The 23,640-nt window shown below is 38.8% G+C and overlaps 1 protein-coding gene across 3 annotated transcripts in view; it reads left to right on the top strand.

Moving 5' to 3' along the window:
* Window positions 1-23,640, top strand: part of DSCAM (DS cell adhesion molecule) — a 729,459-nt gene that overhangs the window by 416,473 nt on the left and 289,346 nt on the right. For all 3 annotated transcript variants that reach the window (XM_038581531.1, XM_038581532.1, XM_038581533.1), the window contains exons 4-6: window positions 7,552-7,698; window positions 15,279-15,557; window positions 19,364-19,639. In XM_038581531.1, the coding sequence (XP_038437459.1) occupies window positions 7,552-7,698; window positions 15,279-15,557; window positions 19,364-19,639 (702 nt within the window). The remainder of the gene's footprint in view (window positions 1-7,551; window positions 7,699-15,278; window positions 15,558-19,363; window positions 19,640-23,640) is intronic.

The following is a 23,640-nucleotide window of genomic DNA, read 5'->3' as shown; positions in this document are numbered from 1 at the left end:
CTTGCCTGGCTTCTCCACCTGCCAATACCACCATCATCCTGTGGGTCTCTCAGACTGAGCATTTGGAGCACTTTTTGTCCTAATCAGTTCTGTGGTTTCTTTTTTTTTTAAGATTTTATTTATTTATTAATGAGAGATACAGAGAGAGGGGCAGAGACACAGACAGAGGGAGAAGCAGAAACCCTGAGGGGAGGCTGATACAGGATTCGATCCCAGGACCTCAGGATCACTCCTTAAGCCAAAGGTAGACACTCATGCATCCCTGTTCTGTTGATTCCTTAGTTTAAATAATTCTGGGTGTGTCACTTCTGTTCCACTACCCTGTTCCTGTGCTCTGCTGTCCCACCAGGGCCACAACCCAGAGCCAGGGAGTGTGGTGGCTGAGGGTGTGGGCTTCCGGCCACAATTCCAGGGCATCACGCAGGCAGGGATACCACAAGTTGTATGAACACGGGCAAGTCACTAAATCTCCGTTCCTTACTTTTCTCATCTGTCAAGTGGGAATAGTAATAGCACCAGCCTCGTGGGGTCGTTGTGAGAACATAGGATGTTCATACTAAGCATGCAATACCTGCTGGCTCTGATTAGGGTTGGTATCAATATCCAGGTGTCTCTGGGTCCAAATTTCTACTTTTTATGACAACTATCACATTCGATTAGGGATGCACTCTGCTCCAACATGACCTCATCTTAAGGAATTACATCTGTAATGAGCCTGTTTCCGAATAAGGCCATATTCTGAGGTCTTGGGGGTTAGGCCTTAACTTCTAAATTTTGGAGGGAACACACTTCAACCTATAATACCAGATTAGAAATCTCATCTTAAGGGGCTACTACTTTCCCTTATAGGTAGCTTTCAGCATAATTTTCTTTGAATGATCATTTTCACCAGTCCACTCAGTTGCCCAAGAAATGGCTGCAGCTCCTTCACACCTGCATCTAATTATGGCTCGGCACCCACCCATCACATCACACCACAGACCTACCTCAGAACCAAGTGAAGAGTTCAATTCTATTCTCGTCTACATCTCAATTAAGGAAGGTCATAACTTTAAGATTATCATAGATTATATAAATATACTATCTATATCTATCTATATCTGTTTTCTGGTTCCACTTCTATTTTAGTTAATGCTAATTCAACTTTCAAACTAAAAAAAGTTAAGATATTCCTTTGGAGGCTCCTCTTGTTTCTACTGCCATATACTTCAAACTCAGATTTCAGTCTTCCTCTTATTTATCAGAGGCTGTTATGGAAACTGCCCGGGACAAAGCTCAGTTTTATTATACAGTTGGCTGTCAATTGGAGGTGGCAGGCACAGCTGATAAAAGTTTCATTGTGTTATGCTACCATTTGGCATCTTATTAGAAGAACCATCTGTTCTTTTAATTACTATTAACTCAGTTCAGATTGCAGTAGCAAAAAAAAAAAAAAAAGACCCTAAGATATATTTCTGACTAAGTGAAAAATCAAATATGCTTTTAAAATCTTCCTGAAAATAGTATTGTCCTAATTGAAGATCTAACAGCTCAGCTGCACAGGAAAAAGCCAGAGAGCATAAAGAATAATTAACATCAAAATCTTAAAATATGCTCATTTTCATATAAGAATATGTTAAAGTCACTCCTAGAGAGGAAAAATACTGTTTTTATGTATTATGCATGAGGAAGTTTCATGCTGAAACCTAAAAAGAGGTATTTCAGCTTGCTTTCTTTTTTACCCAGACTTAAGAGGAGACGTTTTGTATACAAGCAATGATAGACTGTTTCATCCGCCCATCTCTTGAACAAATATTTCCAGATAGCATAGCTAGGCACTGCTCTGTGTAATGGAGATGAAAAATTGAGCAAGACAAATCATGTTTCTGCTGTTCTGGTTAGAGGAGAGAAATGTTAAGGCCATCTTAAGCACACACAAGGCAACCTCACATTGATGTAATCAAGCTCTTGTGAGCAGGAGTGACCATGGATAAGTTAATGTGGGAAGTTGATTTAGGACCTGAGGCCAGAAAGATAAGAAGGAGCCAGCCAGGTTTCATTACACAGGGTCTTGCAGGTAGAGCCAGTAAGAGGCCAGGGTGGCTGGGGCCTGGTGGCAGAGGGAGAGAGGGGATGAATGGCTTTTGGAAATACCATCAAAGCCTGAACCATCGTAGGCCACCATGAACAATTCAGTCTAGTGGGACCTAACTGACAGTAATGACCTGCCTGATGTACTGTGCTGAATGACCATGGCTGATGAGGAGCAGGACTGGAAACAGAGTGAGAGAAGACTGGGCCCCCCAGATCTGACTGTGTTATGGAGATGGGGAAATGGACCATTCTGGATATATTTTAGAAGAAGGAACAGAAGGACCTTGTGTTGGCTGAGATATGAGGGGTAAGGAACGGTTAATTTAGAAAACTTCAGAGTACGTATCTTACGTTTAGATACTGACAAACATGCCATAGAATTGCCATGATTCGTGCCAGAAATTGGGATTCTCATCCCAATCACGTTAACGATGAGAGGAAAACCTTGAGTTTCCATGAATGTCCCCGTTTGTGGTAGGAAGGCTTTCCCAGGATGTCTGTACAGCCCTCTGCTGCCCCACAGCCCCACACTGGATGTAGGAAGCAACTCCGTGGGCCTTGTTCTGTGTCTCTTCACCCTGGTACTAAGTACCCTGTTGTGTGATCCTGGCTCACCGGGATTCAGGAAGTAGTTTGTCCGTGGCGACACAGCTCCACGTGGCAGGAGTGGGATACAAAACTTAGCCATGTTATTTCCACTTTGGTGCTTTTTCTGATCCATGAGGCTGGCTTCACAGAAGTTAGCAAGTAAATGAATAATCATATATTAAGTCCGTGCACCTGGGCTCCTGCCTTCCTGGCTCAGGCAGCTGATGGCCCTGGGCAGCTTTGTGTGTACATCCTGTAGGTAGACTGATGACTGATCTATCCCGTCAGAACAGCAGGATAGCAAACATGACGCTTGCTTTTATAGATACCCTACGTAATGCAGGACTATCTGTGCGATGATGTCCAGGCATCAGTCTAAGCTTCAACACCTGAACAAAGAGGATGCTATTCACCATCTGTCTTTCATAGATGAACATGCAAAAGTTTAAAGAGGCTGAATGTCTTGTCTGAGGTCACGCAGCTGGAAAGTGACTTTGACAGGTTTGGAATTCGGAGCCACCGGATTCCAAAACCCAGCGCTTCTCTTCCGCAATGAGAAATCTTTCCAGGTGGGTGAGCTTGTTCTATCTGGTACCAAGGAAAAGATCTTTTTAGCTTGATTCTTTCAAAGAATGAGAAAAAAAAAATTCGCTGAGTAGATTGAACAAGATGATTGATGAAGTTTTAACATATGAAATTAAGGGATGCCTGGGTGGCTCAGTGGTTGAGCATCTGCCTTCGGCTCAGGTCGTGATCCCGGAGTCCTGGGATCAAGTCCCACATCGGGCTCCCTGCAAGGAGCCTGCTTCTCCCTCTGCCTGTGTCTCTGCCCCTTTCTGTGTGTCTCTCATGAATAAATAAGTAAAATCTTAAAAAAAAAAACTTATAAAGTTAATTATTTATGTCAGAGCAATCTGCAAGGGTATAGGCAGGTTTGCTAATAATACAGCTTTCCTCTCTGGGTAGCAATAGTTACCTCCATCCAGGTGAGATGAGGTATCCTGATTGCACCCCAATTTTTTCCCTCCCATCCTGTTTTCTCACATTGATGCCATGTCTCCAACCCTAATACTTAAAGCTGTTTAGATCATAAGCTCCCTGAAGACAGAGACTGTGTCGCATTCCTTTCTGGATCCCCAGAGCCCAGGAGAGTGCTGGCGCAGTGAATGGTGTACCATTCGACTCTGGTTTTCCTAGAATCAATATCCATGTGCTTGCTTCTGGAGGTCTCTGATGCCTGATTTCTGCAGCTCAGATCTTCAGCTATACGTAACTGGGCAAATGAGTGTCTAGAACCATTGCTGTTTTAATTTCTGCCCCTGATGCTATGGCACAGAAAACTTGCAAAGGCACTAGGTCTGAGCCTCAGGAGCCTGTGCTCTCTGGGCCTTCTCCACTGCTCAGCATGGCAGCAGCAGCAGGAGTGTGGCTGTAGGGCTTCTACTCTGAGTGTTCCTATAATACTCCCAATTTTGCAGATTTGCTGGTTTTATGTCTCTAGATGGAAATATCCCTCTAGTCTCTGTGCTGAGCTGTCTGACCTGGTACCAAACTGTGGGTTTGTTAGTGGCGCTGACATACAAGTTCACGTCCATATGTTGGAGAACCACACTGGCACTTACTCGTGCCTCACTAACTCTTAGTTAATGGAGAGCTCTAACAGCTGTGATATCTCTAGTTTCTACCTCTCTGCAGACCGAATGCATCACCTTGTGAATGTATTGATGGGGACACGGGAGGGCAGAGAGAAGTAATCATTCTTGGTTTGCCTGGTAGCAAAGGAAGGAACAGATACATTATTAAAAACAGAACTGGGGCTTAAACATCTGAGAGCCATTTAGTGAGTGTTGAGAAGCCAAGATAGGCTCTGAGACACCCCTCTAATAACTCAGCAGTGTAGCTCAGTAAATGATGTCCACGATGAACCCCACAATCATTCACTGTTGTTCAGTTGACTGATGTGCAGGTGCTTAACATGACACAAAGCATGCACTGTGTTTTCCAAGGAAAATAAAGTCACTTATAAAATTTTGGCTTTTAAAAAAAATAAATAAATAAAATAAAAAAAAAATAAAATTTTGGCTTTTTGCACAGTTGTATGTTACCAGACAGGAGTGAGTAGCAAAGGGTGTGTGTGTGTGTGTGTGTGTGTGCGTGCAGTTTATTGATATCAACATTTTGTTTCTTCATGTTTGCTTATTTTAACAGAAGCACATTCGCTAATCCCATTTCAGGATGTGAACAAACCATTTATTCTATATGATACAAAAGGCTCCGATGGTGTAAGGCAGGAAGTGGCATGTGGTGGCAAGTTAAGGAGCAGTTGAGATGATTTTTTATCACCATGGAGACAAGACATCTGGTGCTCTAAAGACTCTGTATGCCCTCGTTGCCCCTGAAAATTCCACACATCTTGGGAGTTCAGACTGAACCCCAGGATCGTAGGGTCTCCAAGGTCATCTCTTAGTTGAGGGCTTTTGTTCTTCATCTTTATTTTGTTTTAAAATGTTGATCGATTTTGAAATGGGTTTCTGGGAAATGAGGGGCTAGATGGAGCCGGTTTAAATGAGGTGCAGTAATTGGGTCAATCCCTTCGTCCTGTGAACATCTCAGGAATGTTTAAAACAAATAAGGTTCAAGTTCTTCTGAAACAACGTGTCTTAAGGGTTGTATTTGGCATGCTAAGTGAGTAACAAAAAAAAAAAAGTGAGATATTATAGGAGCAAGTGAGTGATTAAATTAAATGTGCCTGGAGAATAGAGCCCTCTCAGGAATCGGCAGCCTAATGAATGCACACGGCTGCCCCATCCTCGTGCATTTCCCAACACTTCTGAGCAGCGGTACACAGAGTGCTTTCCACTTACATTTCACCACTGCTGATGGCCTGTCAATTCTAATGAAACTGCTCTGTGTTAGAAAGGTGACAGGAATTACATACATTATCTTTTTGTTCCTCTTTTCTACTGTTCAGTCCTTTAAAGGAGCTGGTTATTAAGACATTATGTAAGTATGCAAAATACGTTGAAAGAAAAAAAATATTTTGAGTATACACAATATTTATTGGTAGGAAATATGACATATGACAATGACATATGACAAGTGGTAAAAGGTATTTTTAGTTGGTCTCTCTTTGGGAGAGGATAACGCAAAAATATCTAGAAATATACATAACTTGTTTTTCTAGCTGTTCTAATATTTAGCATATTTATAATATATTTTTAAATATATTTTTAAATAATTTTATTTTTTAAATTTATAATAAATTTTTTAAATAAGTAAATAAGTTCTAAAATATATTTTTAGAACTAGCTGTCCTAATATTTAGCATATTTATAATATATTTTTTAAATAAATTGAAACAGTTTAAAAAGTGAATTTTTGCCTTCAAGATTTTTGTGCTTTTTTGTTTGTTTAATTGGCATTCTTTTAAAAAGCTTATTCTAGATTCGTCTGTTTTGTGATTTTTTTTTCTTACTTTTTCATGCCCTTTTGAATTGCTCTTATTTGCATAAGAAATCATTAGCCATTTTTATTTTATGTGAACAACTGACCTATGAATAAATTATGGTCTTTACAAGAAATAATCAAGGGCTATAGGAATTGTGTTTATAACTTAAATATTTGAGAGCTAAAATTCCTGGTAAGTTCTGGTTCAAATAAACCAAAGGAAGTTCCAAATGAGGGATGCCTGGGTGGCTCAGCGGTTGGGTGGCTGCCTTTGGCTCAGGTCGTGATCCCAAGATCTGGGATCGAGTCCCTCATTGGGCTTCTGAGAAGAGCCTGCTTCTCCCTCTGCTTATGTATGCCTCTGCCTCTCTCTCTCTCTCTCTCTCTCTCTCTCTCTCTCTCTCTCTCTGTGTGTGTCTCATAAATAAATAAATCTTTAAGAAAAATTTCAAATGAACCTAAAGACAACAAACAATAAAAAAAAAGTTAATTATTGGCATTTTAGTCTTTCCCTAAAGAGAGAAAATCGCATTATCCTGCTACTAGAATTCTCTCACTGTAAGAGAGTCTAACAGTGTCAGAGAGTGGTGTCCTGGGTTATTCACCATAGGAGCGCCACAGCTTGCTTTGGGGTTTGTTCCTTTGCCTTCATTTGCTTTATCATCAAATTATAACTGAACAGTAAAAATTATCTTCAGACATTTACATTTTCAAAGGAAAAATTGTCTTTACACTTCTTAAAGCAGCCCTGACATTTGCTCTTTTAATGCGGACAGTTCTGTACAGGCACACACCCCAGGAGGGAAAGTGGTGATTGACAATTGTTGGAGTAGTGATTAAGAACCCGCAGAGTCCTCCAGAACAGTGATGACAGGGGAATTGATCTTAGTCTTAGAATCGAGTGTTAAGTGTTGGTTATTATTATGAGGAGGTAAGACAGTCCTTCCTGGGAAGTTTGTAGATATTTTATCGCTTTATGGCCTAACATTTGTGGGTTTGAAACACTTCAGGCTGAAGCAAAAGTTCATGGTCCTTCCTGTAAGGTAGAAGTTCACTAAAGAAAGTTAATACTCCCTTGAAGGATTTGTCACATGCTAAATAAGAGAGAAACAGTCATCAGAGAAAATCTGCTAAATTAGCTGCCCATGCGTTATATGCCAATTCTGTTGCTCTAAAGATAAATACATGACCTGAAAACTTAATTCATGAGACTAGATTTTCTAAGTATATATTTATTGTGTAGTGTACTTACTTGAAACTCCTAATTTAGGGTAATTGAAAAATTAAAATAGCCTGGACCATAAAAGTAACCAGCACACTCCTATCATTGGCCTTTGCCTAAGCTTCCTTCAAGTGGGAAGAAAAATATTCAATGTCTTTGTTTATGTGATTTGAGTTGCCTTTGTTCTATTTTAATCAGGAAATCATTTTCTTCTATTTCAGGATCTAGATTTCTCATCACATCCACGGGAGCCTTGTATATTAAAGATGTACAGAATGAAGATGGATTGTATAACTACCGCTGTATCACGCGGCACAGATATACTGGGGAAAGCAGGCACAGTAACAGCGCTAGACTTTTTGTATCAGGTAAAAACCCATCAAGACTGTGTTTATCATTTCTGTTATTCATATGTTAGTGTCCTGAGTCAACCAGACTTGTAGAATTCATGATTTAGATAAAGACTTCTTTTTTTCCCCAAAAAATATTTTAGCAACTAAAGTTTCTTTAAAAAAAATACTAATACTACATATGCTATATGCTACAAATATAGATATTCCAAGTGAAGTCATTTCAGGTTTTATAATATTGCACATTCCCTTGAACCAGTATGGCTTCTGTTTGGAAGATAAGGCCTTCTTGCCCAGTGTATTTGTGTTCTGTCCATCAGCACCATGAGGCTTCCTGTGATGCATAACTCCAATGGAGAAGGGCGGGAGCACAGAGAACACACCTCTTGCTCCCCATATGGTGTCTGACAATATTGGGGAAATCACCCACTTCTAAAGTTAAAGGGCTAGTCACTCCCTCCCACCTCCTTCCAGGATCATTCTCAAGGGAAGAAAGCCTGAAGGCAGTTGATTCCTTTCTGCTGTAAATATGTCAGTTTTGTGCCTTTTTCTATGGCATTTATACTTCGAGAGAATACCAACCTTTTGCATAATCTTCACAACTGGCTTGTTACTGGTCCATTTGTCAAATAAGTAAACAATCCGCTCATACTGCGATGTGCTAGCTCTTCACAGAGCCAATTAGAATGTGAGATGTCCATCCCGGTCCTAGAAATCTAGTGCAAAATATCGGACCTTTGCCCTTTCAGCTTTAGAAGGTAAAACTGCTCCGTGACGTGAGTATCTGATGCTTTGTGAGGGAGAAGTGTTGGAAAGCTCTTGACCATTGGGGTAATTAAAAACATTGTTGCCCCAACACTCACTTATTGCCCTTTCATTCTATCTGGGTTCCTCTTTCGCATTCGTGTCCCTAAAACAGCCTGAGCCCACCTGTGTTGCCAAGGGTGTCACAAACAGAAGTCAGAATTAAGTGATTTCTCCTTTGCACACAAAAATATTTTTTCTTTACCTCTTCTTTTTCATGTCAATTTACTTTACGCTTTGTTTTTAGCTCCTCATTGTTGCTTCTGTTAAGGGCAAGAACAATCAGTACAGTAAAATTATACTCCATTAAAAAAAAGATTGGAGAAATACAAATGATAAAGTGAATGACATCTTAGTCCATGGTGACTTTAACGACAGCACAGTATTCCACTTGCTCAGCATATCCTAGAAAAGATCTTGTGTGCAGTCAAGAGGAATGTCATAACAGCATTGGGACAAGAAGAGGGAAGGATTGGAAAGTGGATCTGGATCCAAGATTAAATTGAATTTTAGCAAAAGAAGCAAAAAGCATTTCTCCATCCCAAAAAGTGAATTAACGGATGGTAACCTGAAAGCCCATCTTTCTTGAAAGAAAAACCTAAAAAGAAAATCTGAAAAGAAGACTGAGGAAAAAAAGAGAGAGAATCCTGAAATGTGGGCTTCTTTGTCTCTACTCTAAATTATTAAGTTTTTATTTTCAAATTTAACTCTTTGGATTGGAGAGGCAAATTTACTTTTCTTAATTCCAAGTTTTTTGTTGTTGTTGTTGTTTTGTTTTTATAGAAAGTTTTACTAATGTTTGAAACATTGACAGCAGAACCCATGAGCACTTGGTCACCGTGGAAGTAAGTGGGGTCCATGAGGTCACCTAGTGAGCATTTGTGATGGGAATTTAGGAGCCTCAAGGCACAGTCTCATGAATGAATGTCTCACATTAGAGACATTGAATGTTTGGGGTTATAGGGGGAGCTCTAGGCTCAACAGAGTCAAGTCATGGAAAGGCTCTTGAGAGAGTCTCTGGATGTAGCACATAACTGTTAGGACTTTTTGTCACAGAAATGTTAATAACATAGTTTAGGGAGGAAATTGTTAATGCTAGAAAATGAGACCATAAACACTGAGTGCAGATGACTATTCTAGAAGTCTAAGCTTTGAAAGAAAAAGAAAAATTCATTTACTTTAGATTTAAATGTCTTTAAAAATACACACATGGGCTTGGGTCACGTGGGGCATGTTAGTGACCAAGTTTTTACTGATCTTAAACTCCTCCTGAAACTAAAACAGACCCCGTATAATGACAGAAGAAAAAGCACATGGACAAGGCCTTCAGTAGCTCTCTGTGGAACCTGAACGTGGGTTGGTGTGGACAGAGTGCTGACAGCAGTGAGGGCATGCAGGAATGGCAGCAGTGTCGCGGCAGTGGTGGGCAGCAAAGGGGCACAACAGGGGGACTCCACAGAGTCAGTCACAGAACAGCAAAATAGTCAGCAAATTCTCCAAAACAGATGATCAACTCTTGCATGGATCCTGGGGAAAAGTGTCTGGGAGTATTATCCACACTTAGAGAGACCTGCCTGAGTTTGGAGTTGAATGAGTGATGAGTTGATGAGTGCAAATGGCCATGAGAGCAGTCAGTGATGACCACGTTGCTCAGTGGTGGCCTGGCTCCTCAAAGATCTCACAAGTATCCATCAAATACTCCTTTCAGAAGAGCAGAGTTACCCCAACAGAACTGCTAGCTTTAGGAATCAACTTGAGTCAGAGTGGCTCAGAGTGACTCCGCATTACTAAGGGTGATAGGGGAAGCTCAGGTGGCATGGGAGGCCCTAGAGGAATGCCATCCTGTAAAATACTGTAATGTGTAACAAAGTAGGGGATAGAGAGAGGTTAATTATGCTTATGCTACTTTTATTTGGGACCAAGATTTTCAGTGTAAGAAAAGATAAAAATATAAAATCCTTGAAATGTCCAATAGATGCTATCAGTACACACTTGCTATATTCTTATGAATGTGTCCCCAAGGTCTTTACACTGAAAAGGCCCAGAAGCGATAGGCAATGGACAACAATGACCTCTAATATCTAAATACTAGTGTCTTTTAAATACTCCTCCTAAAGGGGACCATGGCTCCTTGGAAGGATGGTAGATTATAGTGTCTGGGATAGGAATGTAGAAGATGAGCCCGAAACATTAATGAGGTCTTGTCAAAATGATACCGGGGACAACTTCTGAAGAGGCTCTTGTTGGCTGAGAGTGTGAGGAGTTGAATTTCAAAAATAATGATTGCATTTGATTATTAACCATTAAACATTTAAAAACTTTGAGTTCATTATGAATATACACATGTGTGTACACACACACACACACACACACACATACTTACGTTCGTATATACTTAGATACACACACAAATAATATTTAATAATAACCAAAGCAATAGTAAGAATCTCATTGGCCTATGTAGAGGAAACTAGGGCACCAATTCTTGATTTTGATACTTGGAGATTAAAAAGAATCACAATTCTCCTCCCCGTCTTTCCTATGACTACTGTATTTCAAAATAACAAAAAAATCCTAGTTCAAGAAGGAAAGTTCTTATTTGTGGAATAGTTACATCTACTGAATGTGAAGGTGCTATGACAATTAGAAAATCATTTAAACCCTTAATAAAATAACTAATTCAGACAAACTTGATAACCTGAACTTGCTGATCAATTCAGCCTCACTGAGTATGGGAAAGCTGCATGTTAAATGCATACAGAGAGAAAGGAAAAAGGTTGAATTTGATCTAATCTGCTCATGAGAAATAGATTCTAGTTTATGAGAAAAATATCCAGAGGAACATGTTAAATGTCACCATCAAGAAAGAAATTCAGACCATGGGGTTCTTTACAAAACAATTCACCTGGCTTCTTTGACAAGTCAAAGACATGAGAGAGAAAAGAAGGAGGAGCCTGCTTTGGATTAAAAGAAAATCAAAAGACAGCTGTTAATTATAGAATAATGCTGATTTAATTAGCACAATTGTAAATAATAATGATGTGATTTTAGTTCATCAGGAGAAAGTGATTATGGAATAGATACTAGATGGTACGACCAGGTTATTATGACTCTTGTATGTTACTGACATTGAGGTTTTATAAGAAAAATTTTATTCTTATTAGAAAAACATACTTATGATAGAGTGATAAGATGACTGGTTCTATGATTTGACTCAATATGATAGCACCAAAAGCAAAGACTACAAAGAAATAAACAGATGATAAAAAATGTTGATGCCTCTTGCATCTAGGTGATGAATATATGAGATGCGTTATATTATTTTTTCTACTCTTGTGAGAGTTTGCAAGTTCTTCTGGTAAAAAAAATATTTTTAAATTTAGATAAACAGATGAAAGATGAGAGGATAAACATTAAATACAGTGCTCCTTGGTTGTACTAATCTTATACATGACCAACTATTACCCAGAGAGCCTGTCTCAAGCATTGCTGAAATTGTGTGCTTAAACTATCGGAGAAATGTGCCACACTCCTTCTTTGTAAAGTGGTTTTATTGAGATTTAATTTACCATCCATAAACCTCACTGATATTAAGTATCCAAGCCAGTGATTTTAGTAAATATAGAAAGTGGTGCAACATGAGTGTCATCCAATTTTAGAATATTTCCACCACCCAGAAAACTCCCTGTGACCTATTTGAAGTCAATTCTAATTCCCATCTCCAGCCCCAGGCAACCACTAATCCACTGCCTATTTCTACAATTGTGCGCTTTCTGAATATTTCCTATAAACCATACTCATAACATATGGCTTTGTATCAGGCTTCTTTTATTTAGCATAATCTTTTGTGGTTCATCCATGTTGTAAGGTGTATCAGTTGAGTTCACTCTTTGCTGAAGAACATTCCATTGCATGTACATACACATCTCACTTATCCCTTTACTAACTGGGGGACATTTGGGTGTTTTCTGCTTATTAGCTGTTTTGGAAACTCCTGCCAGGAACATCTGTATACAAGTATTTGAATAAACACAGGCTTCATTTGTCTAGGATAGATCCCTAGGAGTGGACCCTATGGAAAATTGAAGTTGAGCATTTTGAGAAACTGCCTAACTGTTTTCCAAAATGGTTGTACCATTTTACTTTTTATCACGAGTGAATGGGAGTTCTAATTTCTTCACTTCCTCATGAGCACTTGTTCATATTCATGTTTTTTATTTTAACCATCCTAGCAGGTGTGAAGTAGTATCTCATTGTAGTTTTAATTGGCGTTTCCCTAGTGGCTAATGACACTGAGCATCTTCCTAAATGCTTATTAGTCATTTATATCTTCTTTGGTGATATATCTATTCAGATCATTTGTCCATTTTAAAATTTTCTTTCTTATCATAGAGATGTCCAGGTTCTTTATATTTTTTGAAGAGAAGTCCTTTACCAGAAATATTATTTGCAAATATGTCCTCCCAGTAGGTTGCTCCTTACATTTTTTCCCTTAATGATATCTTGGAAAGTTAAAATATTTTAATTGTCATGAAGCATAGCATATTGATTTTTGCCACTTAGGTTGTTGGTGTCCTGTCTTAGAACTCTTCCAGACCCAAGGTCATAAAGATCGTTTTCCTACCTTTTCATCTAAAAGTCTTATGGATTTAACTCCTACATTTAGATCTATGATCCATTTTTAATTTTTGTAGGTGGTGTGAGGTCAGGTTTCTAAATTCTTCTTTTTGATATGGATATCCAGTTGCCCCATCCCTACTTTTTAAAAAAGTCAGACTTACACAGAACTATCTTAAGGATATTTGAGAAATTTCTATTAATAATTAGTTGCAGAACAAAAATTTAAGTGCAATCATCAGGTATTGCTTTCTGTGACTGCTGTTAGAAGTGGGCCCCTTTTGTTTCCTGGGTTGTGGACTTGTTTTGCAAAAAAAAAAAAAAAAATTTAACCACACCCAACAAAGGAGTGATACCTTCATTGTGTCACCTTCTCCAGCACCAACCTTAATTCCTACTCTAAGCAAAGCAACATATCTTGTAACTACGTAGTCCATAAGGAAGTTACTTGCTCTTCAACACTTTCCAAGGTCCATCTAACTTCCTTCAGGAGATTGAAGCAATGAGGACTCTGCTAGCAAGGGCTATGCACCTGCTTTTGTGAGCCTATTATCTGTAATCCTCTGGAGTCCCCCACCCAGACATGTGAGTGAGCATAATTATGGGCTATGGAATTCTTTCATTAAAGTGGATGATAGACCTGCAGAAGAGTCAAAGAAACTCGGTCGGTTACATATTCTTTAAGAGATTATTAAGTTCATTCATTATATCCCATGAGAAGATTCACATTGTTCTCATAAAGCGCCAGGGAGGCGAGAAGAGCAGGGAGTTTGTCATGGATTTTATCTCCAATGGTCGCAAAGGAAAGCCCTGGCATAAGCAGCTTCTGCTCAAGGGGTTTGCCACTTTCACTCGGGTCTACTGACTGCCCCCAGTGGCTGACTGAAGGAATCACCTCACTTTAAAAAGCCATTCCAGAGAGTTCTTTAATAGGATAGAAGATATCCAGTCCTTTGCTTTGAGTTTACTGCAGGCAGATCGCAACAGCTATGGTGCTTTTCTAACTAAGGCAAAAATAGAGTTCAGGAGCCAGGAGCCCATATCTCTTCTGTATATCTGTGTGGAGACCAGTGTGACCGCTCATGTATGTGGTTAGTGCAAGTTCTGAATAGAAAAAGGGTAAGAGAGGGCAAGGGAAGGTCACTGACTTTTATGTTGGACATCCAAAAGGGGACCTCTATTTTTACATTCTTCATAATATTCCCTGAGAACATTGATTCCTCAAAGTAAGCTTGATCATTGAGCCGTAATGGTTTCCACTGACCCAGATCTTGAGAGCATTTAGTTCTTTTCCTCGTTGGGCTTGAGAACATAATACCAGCTAAACATCATCTGAGAGAACAGGTGAATTATACGCTGTTGCATTTTAAAAGCAAGGCTGTGTGGTAAGTAATAACCATTTTATTTTTGCCACACCTTAATTGTCTTCGTTTCTTCATCTGTCCTCAGCGATTGTGAAGGACATCCATGAAGATTGCCCTTAAGTCCCCCTCATCCTCCAACACAACCACTTGCACACACTCTATTGTGTCAGGCTTTTCTGTTCTTTGTTGCACCTACTTCAAGCCACACTGTCTTTATGTATTTCTGTATTTGCACATTGCCCACCACCCCCACTCGTGCAATTGGATGTAAGTTCCATGAGGGCCTCATCATTTCCTGTCTCATTGGCCACCGTGTCTCCAATTCCTGACTGTATGCTGTCCTTGGACATGAGGCTCAAACAATATTGTGAAATAAATAAATAAAATACTTTCAAATTCAGTGACTATAAGACTCTTCGAGTGTATGAAATAAATTTTACTAATCTCAAACAACTATCTCCACTACTGTTGTTCTTTTTAAAGGGGAAGTCTGACATTCTCTGGTCACAAGACAATCCAGTTCTTGTCCTAGGCTGGAAACTCCTGCAGAAGCATGCTGATTCTGGAGCTATTAGTTATTTAGTGGGAAATGAAAAGCAGAACCTTTTCTGCTTCAGCCTTTGGAAAATTCTGAGCAGAAGAAATCTCTACCAGTAGGGTTTTTCTTTCTGTTCATTAATGAAATCTTAAAGATCTATTGTCAATAGTTAGCATGATGTATATAGAATTTAACCTGTATATGAGGTCCTATGATTCTAAATTACCACTTCAACTCATTGACCATGTCTAAGAGTTTTTTTTTTTCTTCCTCAGACCCAGCGAACTCAGCCCCATCCATACTGGATGGGTTTGATCATCGCAAAGCCATGGCAGGGCAGCGTGTGGAGTTGCCTTGCAAAGCGCTTGGACATCCTGAGCCAGATTATCGCTGGCTGAAGGACAATATGCCCCTGGAACTTTCTGGAAGATTCCAGAAGACCGTGACAGGGCTGCTCATCGAGAACACTCGTCCTTCAGACTCAGGCAGCTATGTGTGTGAAGTTTCCAACAGATACGGCACTGCTAAGGTGATAGGCCGCCTGTACGTGAAACGTAAGTTGGCGGTAGCTTGGAATGGTGATGTTGACCACCATTGGTGGACCTCTTGTTACAAGATGACTTCCAGGCTCTCATTATAGCCTTTTATTAATCCTCACAACAGTCCTGCTGAGACCAGTATTACCCCATTTTGCAGATGAGGAAATGAATGCCCAGGTGGGTTGCTCAAGATTACACAGCTGAGGAGTTTGGGACTTAGATTTTGAATTCAGGTCTGTCTGAACCTCCAAGATTTCCATTAGGCTACAAGATACATATCTGAGATCACATCATCTAGCTGTTGAATCAATAATGGCCACCTTGTCTGAATGCTGACAGAGGAAGAGGGCCAGGCTTGTGATGTTAGCACAAGTGACGGTAGTCAGATCACAGTGGGTGTCCTTTGCTGGCTTTCAGATACTACTTTATGTTCTTGAATGGGGCTCTTACCAGGATAAATATAGGGCTCTAAATTCTCAAAATATTGGGCTTGGACTCATTATTACATATCATTTAGTTCAAATATGGTGGGTATATTTCATCTCCAATTTATTTGTAGTGACTGTCTTGAGGAAGGTGTCGAGGAGGATGCTGAAGCCAACCGCAGAGGAGGGAGAGGTGTGACTGCAGTGGGAAACACTTTGGTCAGACACCCTCAATTTTACTCATGTAGAAACCAAATTAAAGTGAGTTACACAAGAGCACATGGCCATGATTGACTGACAGAATTTTGGTCAAAATAGGTGGCTATTAGAAGTGAATGAAATGTTCTTTTCATCATATATAATATTATTACATATTACATGAGATAAAATATGCATTTTTAAAATTTGATGAAATACGTGAGTGAACAAGCTAAATCACAAGAGTGAACATCGAAAGGGGAGGCATTCTCTGGGCACCTGGGTGGCTCAGTGGTTGAGCGCCTACTTTTGGCTCAGGTCATGATCCTGGGGTCCTGGGATCGAGTCCTGCATCGGGCTCCCCACAGGGAGCCTGCTTCTCCCTCTGCCTATGTCTCTGCCTCTCTCTGTGTGTCTCAAATGAATGAATGAGTAAACAAATAATAAATAAAATCTTAAAAAAAAAAACAAAGGGGAGGCATTCTCTTCTTATTGTGTGTGTGTGTGTGTGTGTGTGTGTGTGTGTTTCCAATCTCATACCTGTTTGTGGAACTGTCATTTCCATGTCATCTTGAGTGTGGACTGTTCTAGCACAATACCATCCCAACAAAACGCATGACAGTAGATATCCCCGGTACTGCCTAGAACCAGCTAGCCCAGGGTGGGTCCTGCAAATATCATGCAAACATGCTTAGGCTGGGCTTAGGGAGAAATGGAAGATAAGCTCTATATCTGTAGCCAAAGGACCTTCTAGATGCAATGATGCAGCACTGGACAGCAAGTAAAACATATCCCCACAAGCTCAAAAATCTCTATGTTAAAACACCTTTCATGGCTTCACATTTCCTGCTGAATGAGTTTATATTTTAGGATGGTATCAAAATCATCCCAAATAAGCCTGCCTGGTCCTATTGCCCATAGTTTTGCTTCAAAGAAAAAGCTACTCTCATGAAATCTAATTTCTGCCTATTCCCTGTACAAGCCCATCCCTATCCTGATCACAGGCCATGCTGCTCCCTCCGCATGGAAGATGGTTTTCAAATACTTGAAGGTCTAACACTTCCCATCTTTCAAAGCTCGGTGCAGTGCCCTCCCCAGAAACATCCCCACCCCTAAGCATCTCATGCTAAGCTCTCAGGGTTTAATGTATTGCTTTCTCTGTAAAGGCATTTGTCACTATCTACATTTTAAAAGTTATTTGTGGAAAAATTTTAATTCTGACTGTGCTTATTTTCATTACTGTGTTCTTCTGCCATGTCTGGACAAGTCCTCAAATGCCTCTTGAATGTTTCCCACCTCCCTCTGACTTCATTTTTGTCTTTCCTCTCTAGATAGAAAGCATTCTCTTGGGTTCCAAATCCAAAACCCAATTCTTTTTTTTTTTTTTTTCAAAACCCAATTCTTATCCATCTCTTCCCTCCTGGTGCTTTTTTTATTTGTATGGCTCCAGATTCTTCTCCTCTGAGAACAAGCCCTAGATCTGCATGCTTAGCCTCAGCTTCCATCTTGAGAGTTAGATGAGTCTATCTCCCAATTTTAGATCAGATGTTTTTCTGGCACTTCAAAACAACAGTATTGCAAACCAAACTCCCCACCATTTCTACCTTGTCAATGGCTTTTCTTATTCGAGATGTCTTCCCACCTTGAGCTCCCCAACGTCAGGCTTTAAATCTTAGATATTCCTTAGGTCTTTTCTTTCTGAGTCCAAATCCTGCCAAGTTTTAGAGATTGTAACTCATAGTGTTTCTCAGCCACACTCCCCAAACCCATCCTATCCTAAACTGAGTCTTAATTGTACCTCAACTAGACATTTGCAATGTACCCTTACTAATTACCCTACTCTAGGCTTTCCAATACAACACAAACAATTCTTCCTAAAAATGTGTTTGACTATATTCTCACTTGCTAAAAATTTTTGTATGCTTCCTTTAGTCCCCTCTGATTTAATTCCAAAATCTTGAGGCCTTTTTCAATCTTGTTCCAGATTGCCTTTGTAATTTACAAAGGAAAATCCATAAATTTCCTACAGAGATGCTGTGTTGCATCCAAACTGAGCAGACACGCTCTTCCTGTGACGTGGCCTTGCTTTATGCCCTAATTCCCAAAATGTTCCTTCATTCCAGCTGGGCTCAGTTCTATCCATCCTTGATATCTAAGGACTTTCCTGATCTTTGGAAAGTCCTAAGTTCTATGGATCCCTTTCCACATTTATATGTCTCTGATGAACCCTGTACTACTACTTGGCTACTATATCTACTCTCATATTTGTCTCATTCACAAAAAGACTGAACTCCTTGGAGGTGGACTCTTTGGTGTTGTAGCATGAGATGTCAGGAATACTTGGGGGTAAGCAAAACAAAACAAAAAAAATGTATTTTGCCATTTGCCTGTTGAGTGGATTTGGTTAAACTAATCTCTCTGAATAAGCACTTCCTCTTCTGTAAAATGGATATGATAAAACATGCAGGACTGTGGGAAAACTGACTTAAATAATGTACAAAAGACATTCAGTAATTGTATGGCCATGCCAATTATGCCACAATTTTAATTCATCTTTGTCTTACTTGTAAGTTTAACCCCACTTTTGGCATTGAGTAAATGCTCAATAAATGAACTTGCTACATAAAATTGGATTTATTGAATTAAAATGTTGAATGTCAAATAGGAGAGTTCCAGCTGTGTACAAATCAGTTAGCCTCATGTTAAATAACAACCCTGTTACGTGGCCACAAATTCAAACATCAACTTGTTTTCTTACAGCTGTGTGTTACGGGCCCTGATTAAACCACACAGGGTGTGTGAACAAGTGTATGAGTGTGTGAGAATGTCCCAGAGAAACCCATCAGTGCTACCTTGGGACAAGCAGATGGGTTTTAAATATTCAATACCTCTGTTCTTACTGGTAACCAGAACAGGGCGTTTCTTATTGTCAGTGGGTTAATCCTCACATTTACTCTGTGAGAAAGCAGCTTGACCAATGCCACTACACAGAGAAGGAAGGCCAGGAAAGACAGTGAAGATGGTGCTCCTGAACAAAATGGTGCACTATGACATAATGCTGAACATGAGAACTATATAGAGTATGCTTACTATGATGCATGTGCCTTGTCGAAAGCTTAGCGTGTTGTTGAAATGATGTCTACCTATGTGATGTTTTTACCTTCTTCTTTTTTTTTTTTCTCTTACCAATATTTCCAGAGCCACTGAAAGCTACCATCAGCCCCAGGAAAGTTAAAAGCAGCGTGGGTAGCCAGGTTTCCTTGTCCTGCAGCGTGACAGGCAGTGAGGACCAGGAACTCTCCTGGTACCGAAACGGTGAAATCCTCAACCCTGGAAAAAATGTGAGGATCACAGGGATCAACCACGAAAACCTTATAATGGATCACATGGTCAAAAGTGACGGGGGCGCATACCAGTGCTTTGTGCGCAAGGATAAGCTGTCCGCTCAAGACTATGTGCAGGTGGTCCTTGAAGGTCAGTGGGCCTCGTTATAGGGTTCAGCTGCAAAAGAACCCAAACCCAGAGCACTCAGAAGGATAATGAAGCAGTGCTGATAACTCCCAGTGTTATGATTTCTATCTGATTAGCTAATAACTCTGCCCTAATTTTTCAGGAAAAAATCGGGCTAATGAAAGAACAAGTGCTGGCAAAATTGTAAGTGGTAGAAATAACAAAAGTAATTTCACATAAAGTTAAGTAATATAAATGTTCCCCACCCATGTGTTTAGTGACTTATCAAGATACAGACCTCAGAAACTTGAAACCAAGTTTGGTAGACTGGATTTTCTCAGTGATGCTTTGTGTGAAGGGCCAATTTATGTGCTATGGGTGTTTAACAGCATCTCTGGCCTCTGCCCAGCACTCCCTCTCCAAATTGTGATGACCAAAAATACCTCCAAATATTGCCGAATTTCCTGGTGGGGGTAATAGACTCCAGCTGAGAAATACAATTTGACAGGCAAAATGTAGGGCAAAATTCCAATATGATCCTCAGTGGAAAGGAAAAAGTGGCATTTGATTTGTATAGTTGTCCCTGGTTGGGTCCAGATATTCATAAATATAGGTGAGTGGGATTTGTGAGTAATGACCTCAGGTTGTCACAATAGGTCATAGGTATGTTTTCTTTTCTTAGTGGCCTGCTTACATTTTCAAGCTTATTCATCAGCCAGGGAACAAAAACTATCAAGGTAACATTCAAGAGAGACATATGTTTATCACCAGATAATTGAACTGGCTTTTATCTGTATATTTGTGCATCTTGTTGGAAATTGTGTCTTAACATATAATTTAAAATTCACTTGGTATAAATTGATTAAAATAATTACATGACTTTCATATAGTCTAAAGACAGGAATAAATATTTACATATGAAAATAAGTTGAAATATGTCTTGATGCTCTTAGAGGATATTCCTATTAATTTTTTTAACATTAGCTAATGTTTAGGAAGAAGGAGGCTTAGCAATGAGGGTCTTATTTTGATTCAAGCATTTCCTTTCTTAAAGCAGAGATGAAATTAGCTGAAGGCATGGAACCCATATTAAATGCCTGACACTGCGATCCCCATAATAATTAAGTGCAGAAAGTAATCAATTTGTACAGAGTCGGTTTGCTGCTGCTGCACTATAGTCCTTACACATCACTATTTTTAGATTCTTTGTGGAAGAGGGAGAGAATACCTGTCTAGGCCTAGTTACCTTGGCAACTATCTTGTGTGACTAAGAAAACCTAAAGAGCATATTGATAATCCATAATGATGTCGAAAGATTTCAGGTTATCAGAGAGTGACAGCAAGAAAGATTTCAAAGACATTTAGGTCTCACTGGGAAAATAATGTCTGCTTTCATCTCCAAAAAAGCCTGTCACTTGAATAAAAAAGGGGGGCAGAGGAGCATACTGAGCATACTCACCGATTTATTTGTTGCATGTCAGTTTCCATTCAGGACAAGAAGCTTCACTTTATTTTTTTCTCTTCTGAGAGATGACAGTGCTAATGTAGCAAAAGAGAGCAGAAGTGTAATTATAAATGCATATCTAGTATTTGCCTTAAAATGGTGTCTAACTAGTATCCTTGGATATAGGCTCCTATTATTCCCATTGAAATGGCTTTAGATTGATGTAAATTATAAAAACTCACAATACTATGAGCTAAGAATTGCCATTGATATAGTGCAGATTCTGGGAATATTTTCTGTGAGGCCAAAGAAACTGGAATAGAAGTCTAAGGAAACTGAAATCTAATAATTATAGGTTCAAGATGAAACCACAGTAACCAGAAAATGGAATAATAGAAAAGAATAAGAACATGTCCTATTTTGGGAAATGATAGAATAGCATGTATCAGACTAAACTACAAGCAGATAAAAATTATGAACTTGAGGAAAAACAAAACTTGGGAGAGACACTCAAAGCAGAAAGAAAAGAAGAGGAAGGGGTTGGGTTATAGATGTCATGGTACCGCTTTTCCCTTGAGGACATTCTCCAGTCTTTATTGTGAGATGCGGGGGGAGGGGGGGCGCGTAGAATACTAGAAGAAAAACAGAAAGCTATAGTCTTATGGGATTGAAGTATAGAAGAACAAAAGTCCATACTGTTGAATCACCTGCAGTTGAGGGAGATGCATTGAAATTACAGGAAGGAAAGTTATCCTAAATCCCTAACAGTGGAGAGTACTAAACTCTAAAAATAAACATCCTTGAAAAACTTATTTGACACCTGAACTGGAAAATGTGGAGGATAATCCAATAAAAATAAAAAAATAAATAAAACAAATAGGTCTAATTGATTGAATTAAAGAAAAACCCAGCTAGACATACAAAAAAAAAAAAATTGGATACTGCTAGCTGAAGTCAAAAGACAAAGTAGGCAATAGAGATAGACCTTGAGAGAACCCAGATGAATGAGCAGACAAAAAAGTTTAAAAGCTTTTATTTAAAATATATTCAATACCTTAAAGGAAAATAAGATCATAATGAATAGATATCTGGGAAAGATCAGAAGAGAAAATGAAAACTTTAAAAAGGAACCTGGAGCAATATAAAAATTCAGTGTATTGGCTTTAACAGAAGATTGGAGAAAAAAGAAAGGATCAGTGAACCTAAAGATAAATTAAAATCAAGTATCTCATTTGAAGCACAGAGAGAAAGAAGACTACAAAGGAAATGACTAGAGCCTCAGTGACTTGGGACATTCATCAGATGGCCAAATCCACATATAATTAGAGGCTCAGAAAAATAGGAGACTGGCACTGGGGAAGAAAAAATATTTGAAGAAATAATAGCTACAGTTTTGTTATAAAAAATAAAGTTACAGAGTGAAGAAGCAGTAGACCCCAAGAGAATAAATACAAAGAAAATCACTTGTAGGCACATTAGAGTCCCGTTGCTGAAAACCAAAGATAAATAAAAAGTCTTGTAATTCTGAGGGAGGAGAAATATTAAGTGAATGGAGATATCAATTTGGGTGATGGATGACTTCTCATCAAATATTTTGGAGGACAGAAGACAATGTAGCAACATCTTTAAAATGTTAAAAAGGATTTTAAAAAATCCCTGTCCACCTAGGCTCCCATATCTAGTAAAAAATAGTCTTTAAAAATCAACAAGAGTAAAGATATTTCCAGTAAACAAAAGATGAAAGAAAGTGACACCAGAAGAAATGACACATGAAATCATTGAAGGTGAAGGGAAATGACCTAAAATGGAAATTCAGATCTATAGACATAAAAGCCATGTGGAAAGGCAGGAAATACATTAATAAATATTTAGAAAAAGTTTTTTTCTTTTAATATCTTTAGATAATAATAGACAATTATAAAATTTTGACACTGTATTATAGAGTTTGGACATAAACAGATGTAATAACACAAAGGAGAATATAAATTAAATTACTTTAAATTATTTGTACCAGGTATTTTACATTTCACATGACGTAGCATAATATTCACATGCACAAATATATGTCAGTATTGATATACACATAAATATTTATATGTTTATGTATATCTACATAAATATGTATATGTTGCTCTATCCAACTGTATCTATATCAGTGTAAAACTTAGTTGGAGTTTGTCCCATACACGTAATATTGGCAAAACATTAAAAAACAAAATTTATCTATGTGTGTGTAAGGCATCATATTAATAGAATATAGGAGAAAAGCCAACTGATGACTTCAGGATATCCAGAAAAATACTATTTGACAAAATTCAACATCCACTCAAAATAAAATATTCTCAGCAAACTAGAAATATAAGGAACTTCCTTGACCTGATAAATGGCATTTATGAATATTCTATAGTGAAAACCATGTTTAATGGTTGAACCCTAAATATTTTTCATTTACTATTTGGACCAAGGCAAGGATGTTCACAATCACTACTTCTGTTTAACACTATACTATAAGTCATAGGCAGGTATGAATAAGAAATAAAATACATAAATTTTGGAAAGAAAAGATTTCAGCTGTCTTTAA

The sequence above is a fragment of the Canis lupus genome, chromosome 31 (assembly GCF_011100685.1).
Source record: "Canis lupus familiaris isolate Mischka breed German Shepherd chromosome 31, alternate assembly UU_Cfam_GSD_1.0, whole genome shotgun sequence".
Taxonomy (NCBI): domain Eukaryota; kingdom Metazoa; phylum Chordata; class Mammalia; order Carnivora; family Canidae; genus Canis; species Canis lupus.
Note: the sequence above shows the minus strand (reverse complement) of the source record. Positions and strands in the feature narration are given on the sequence as shown.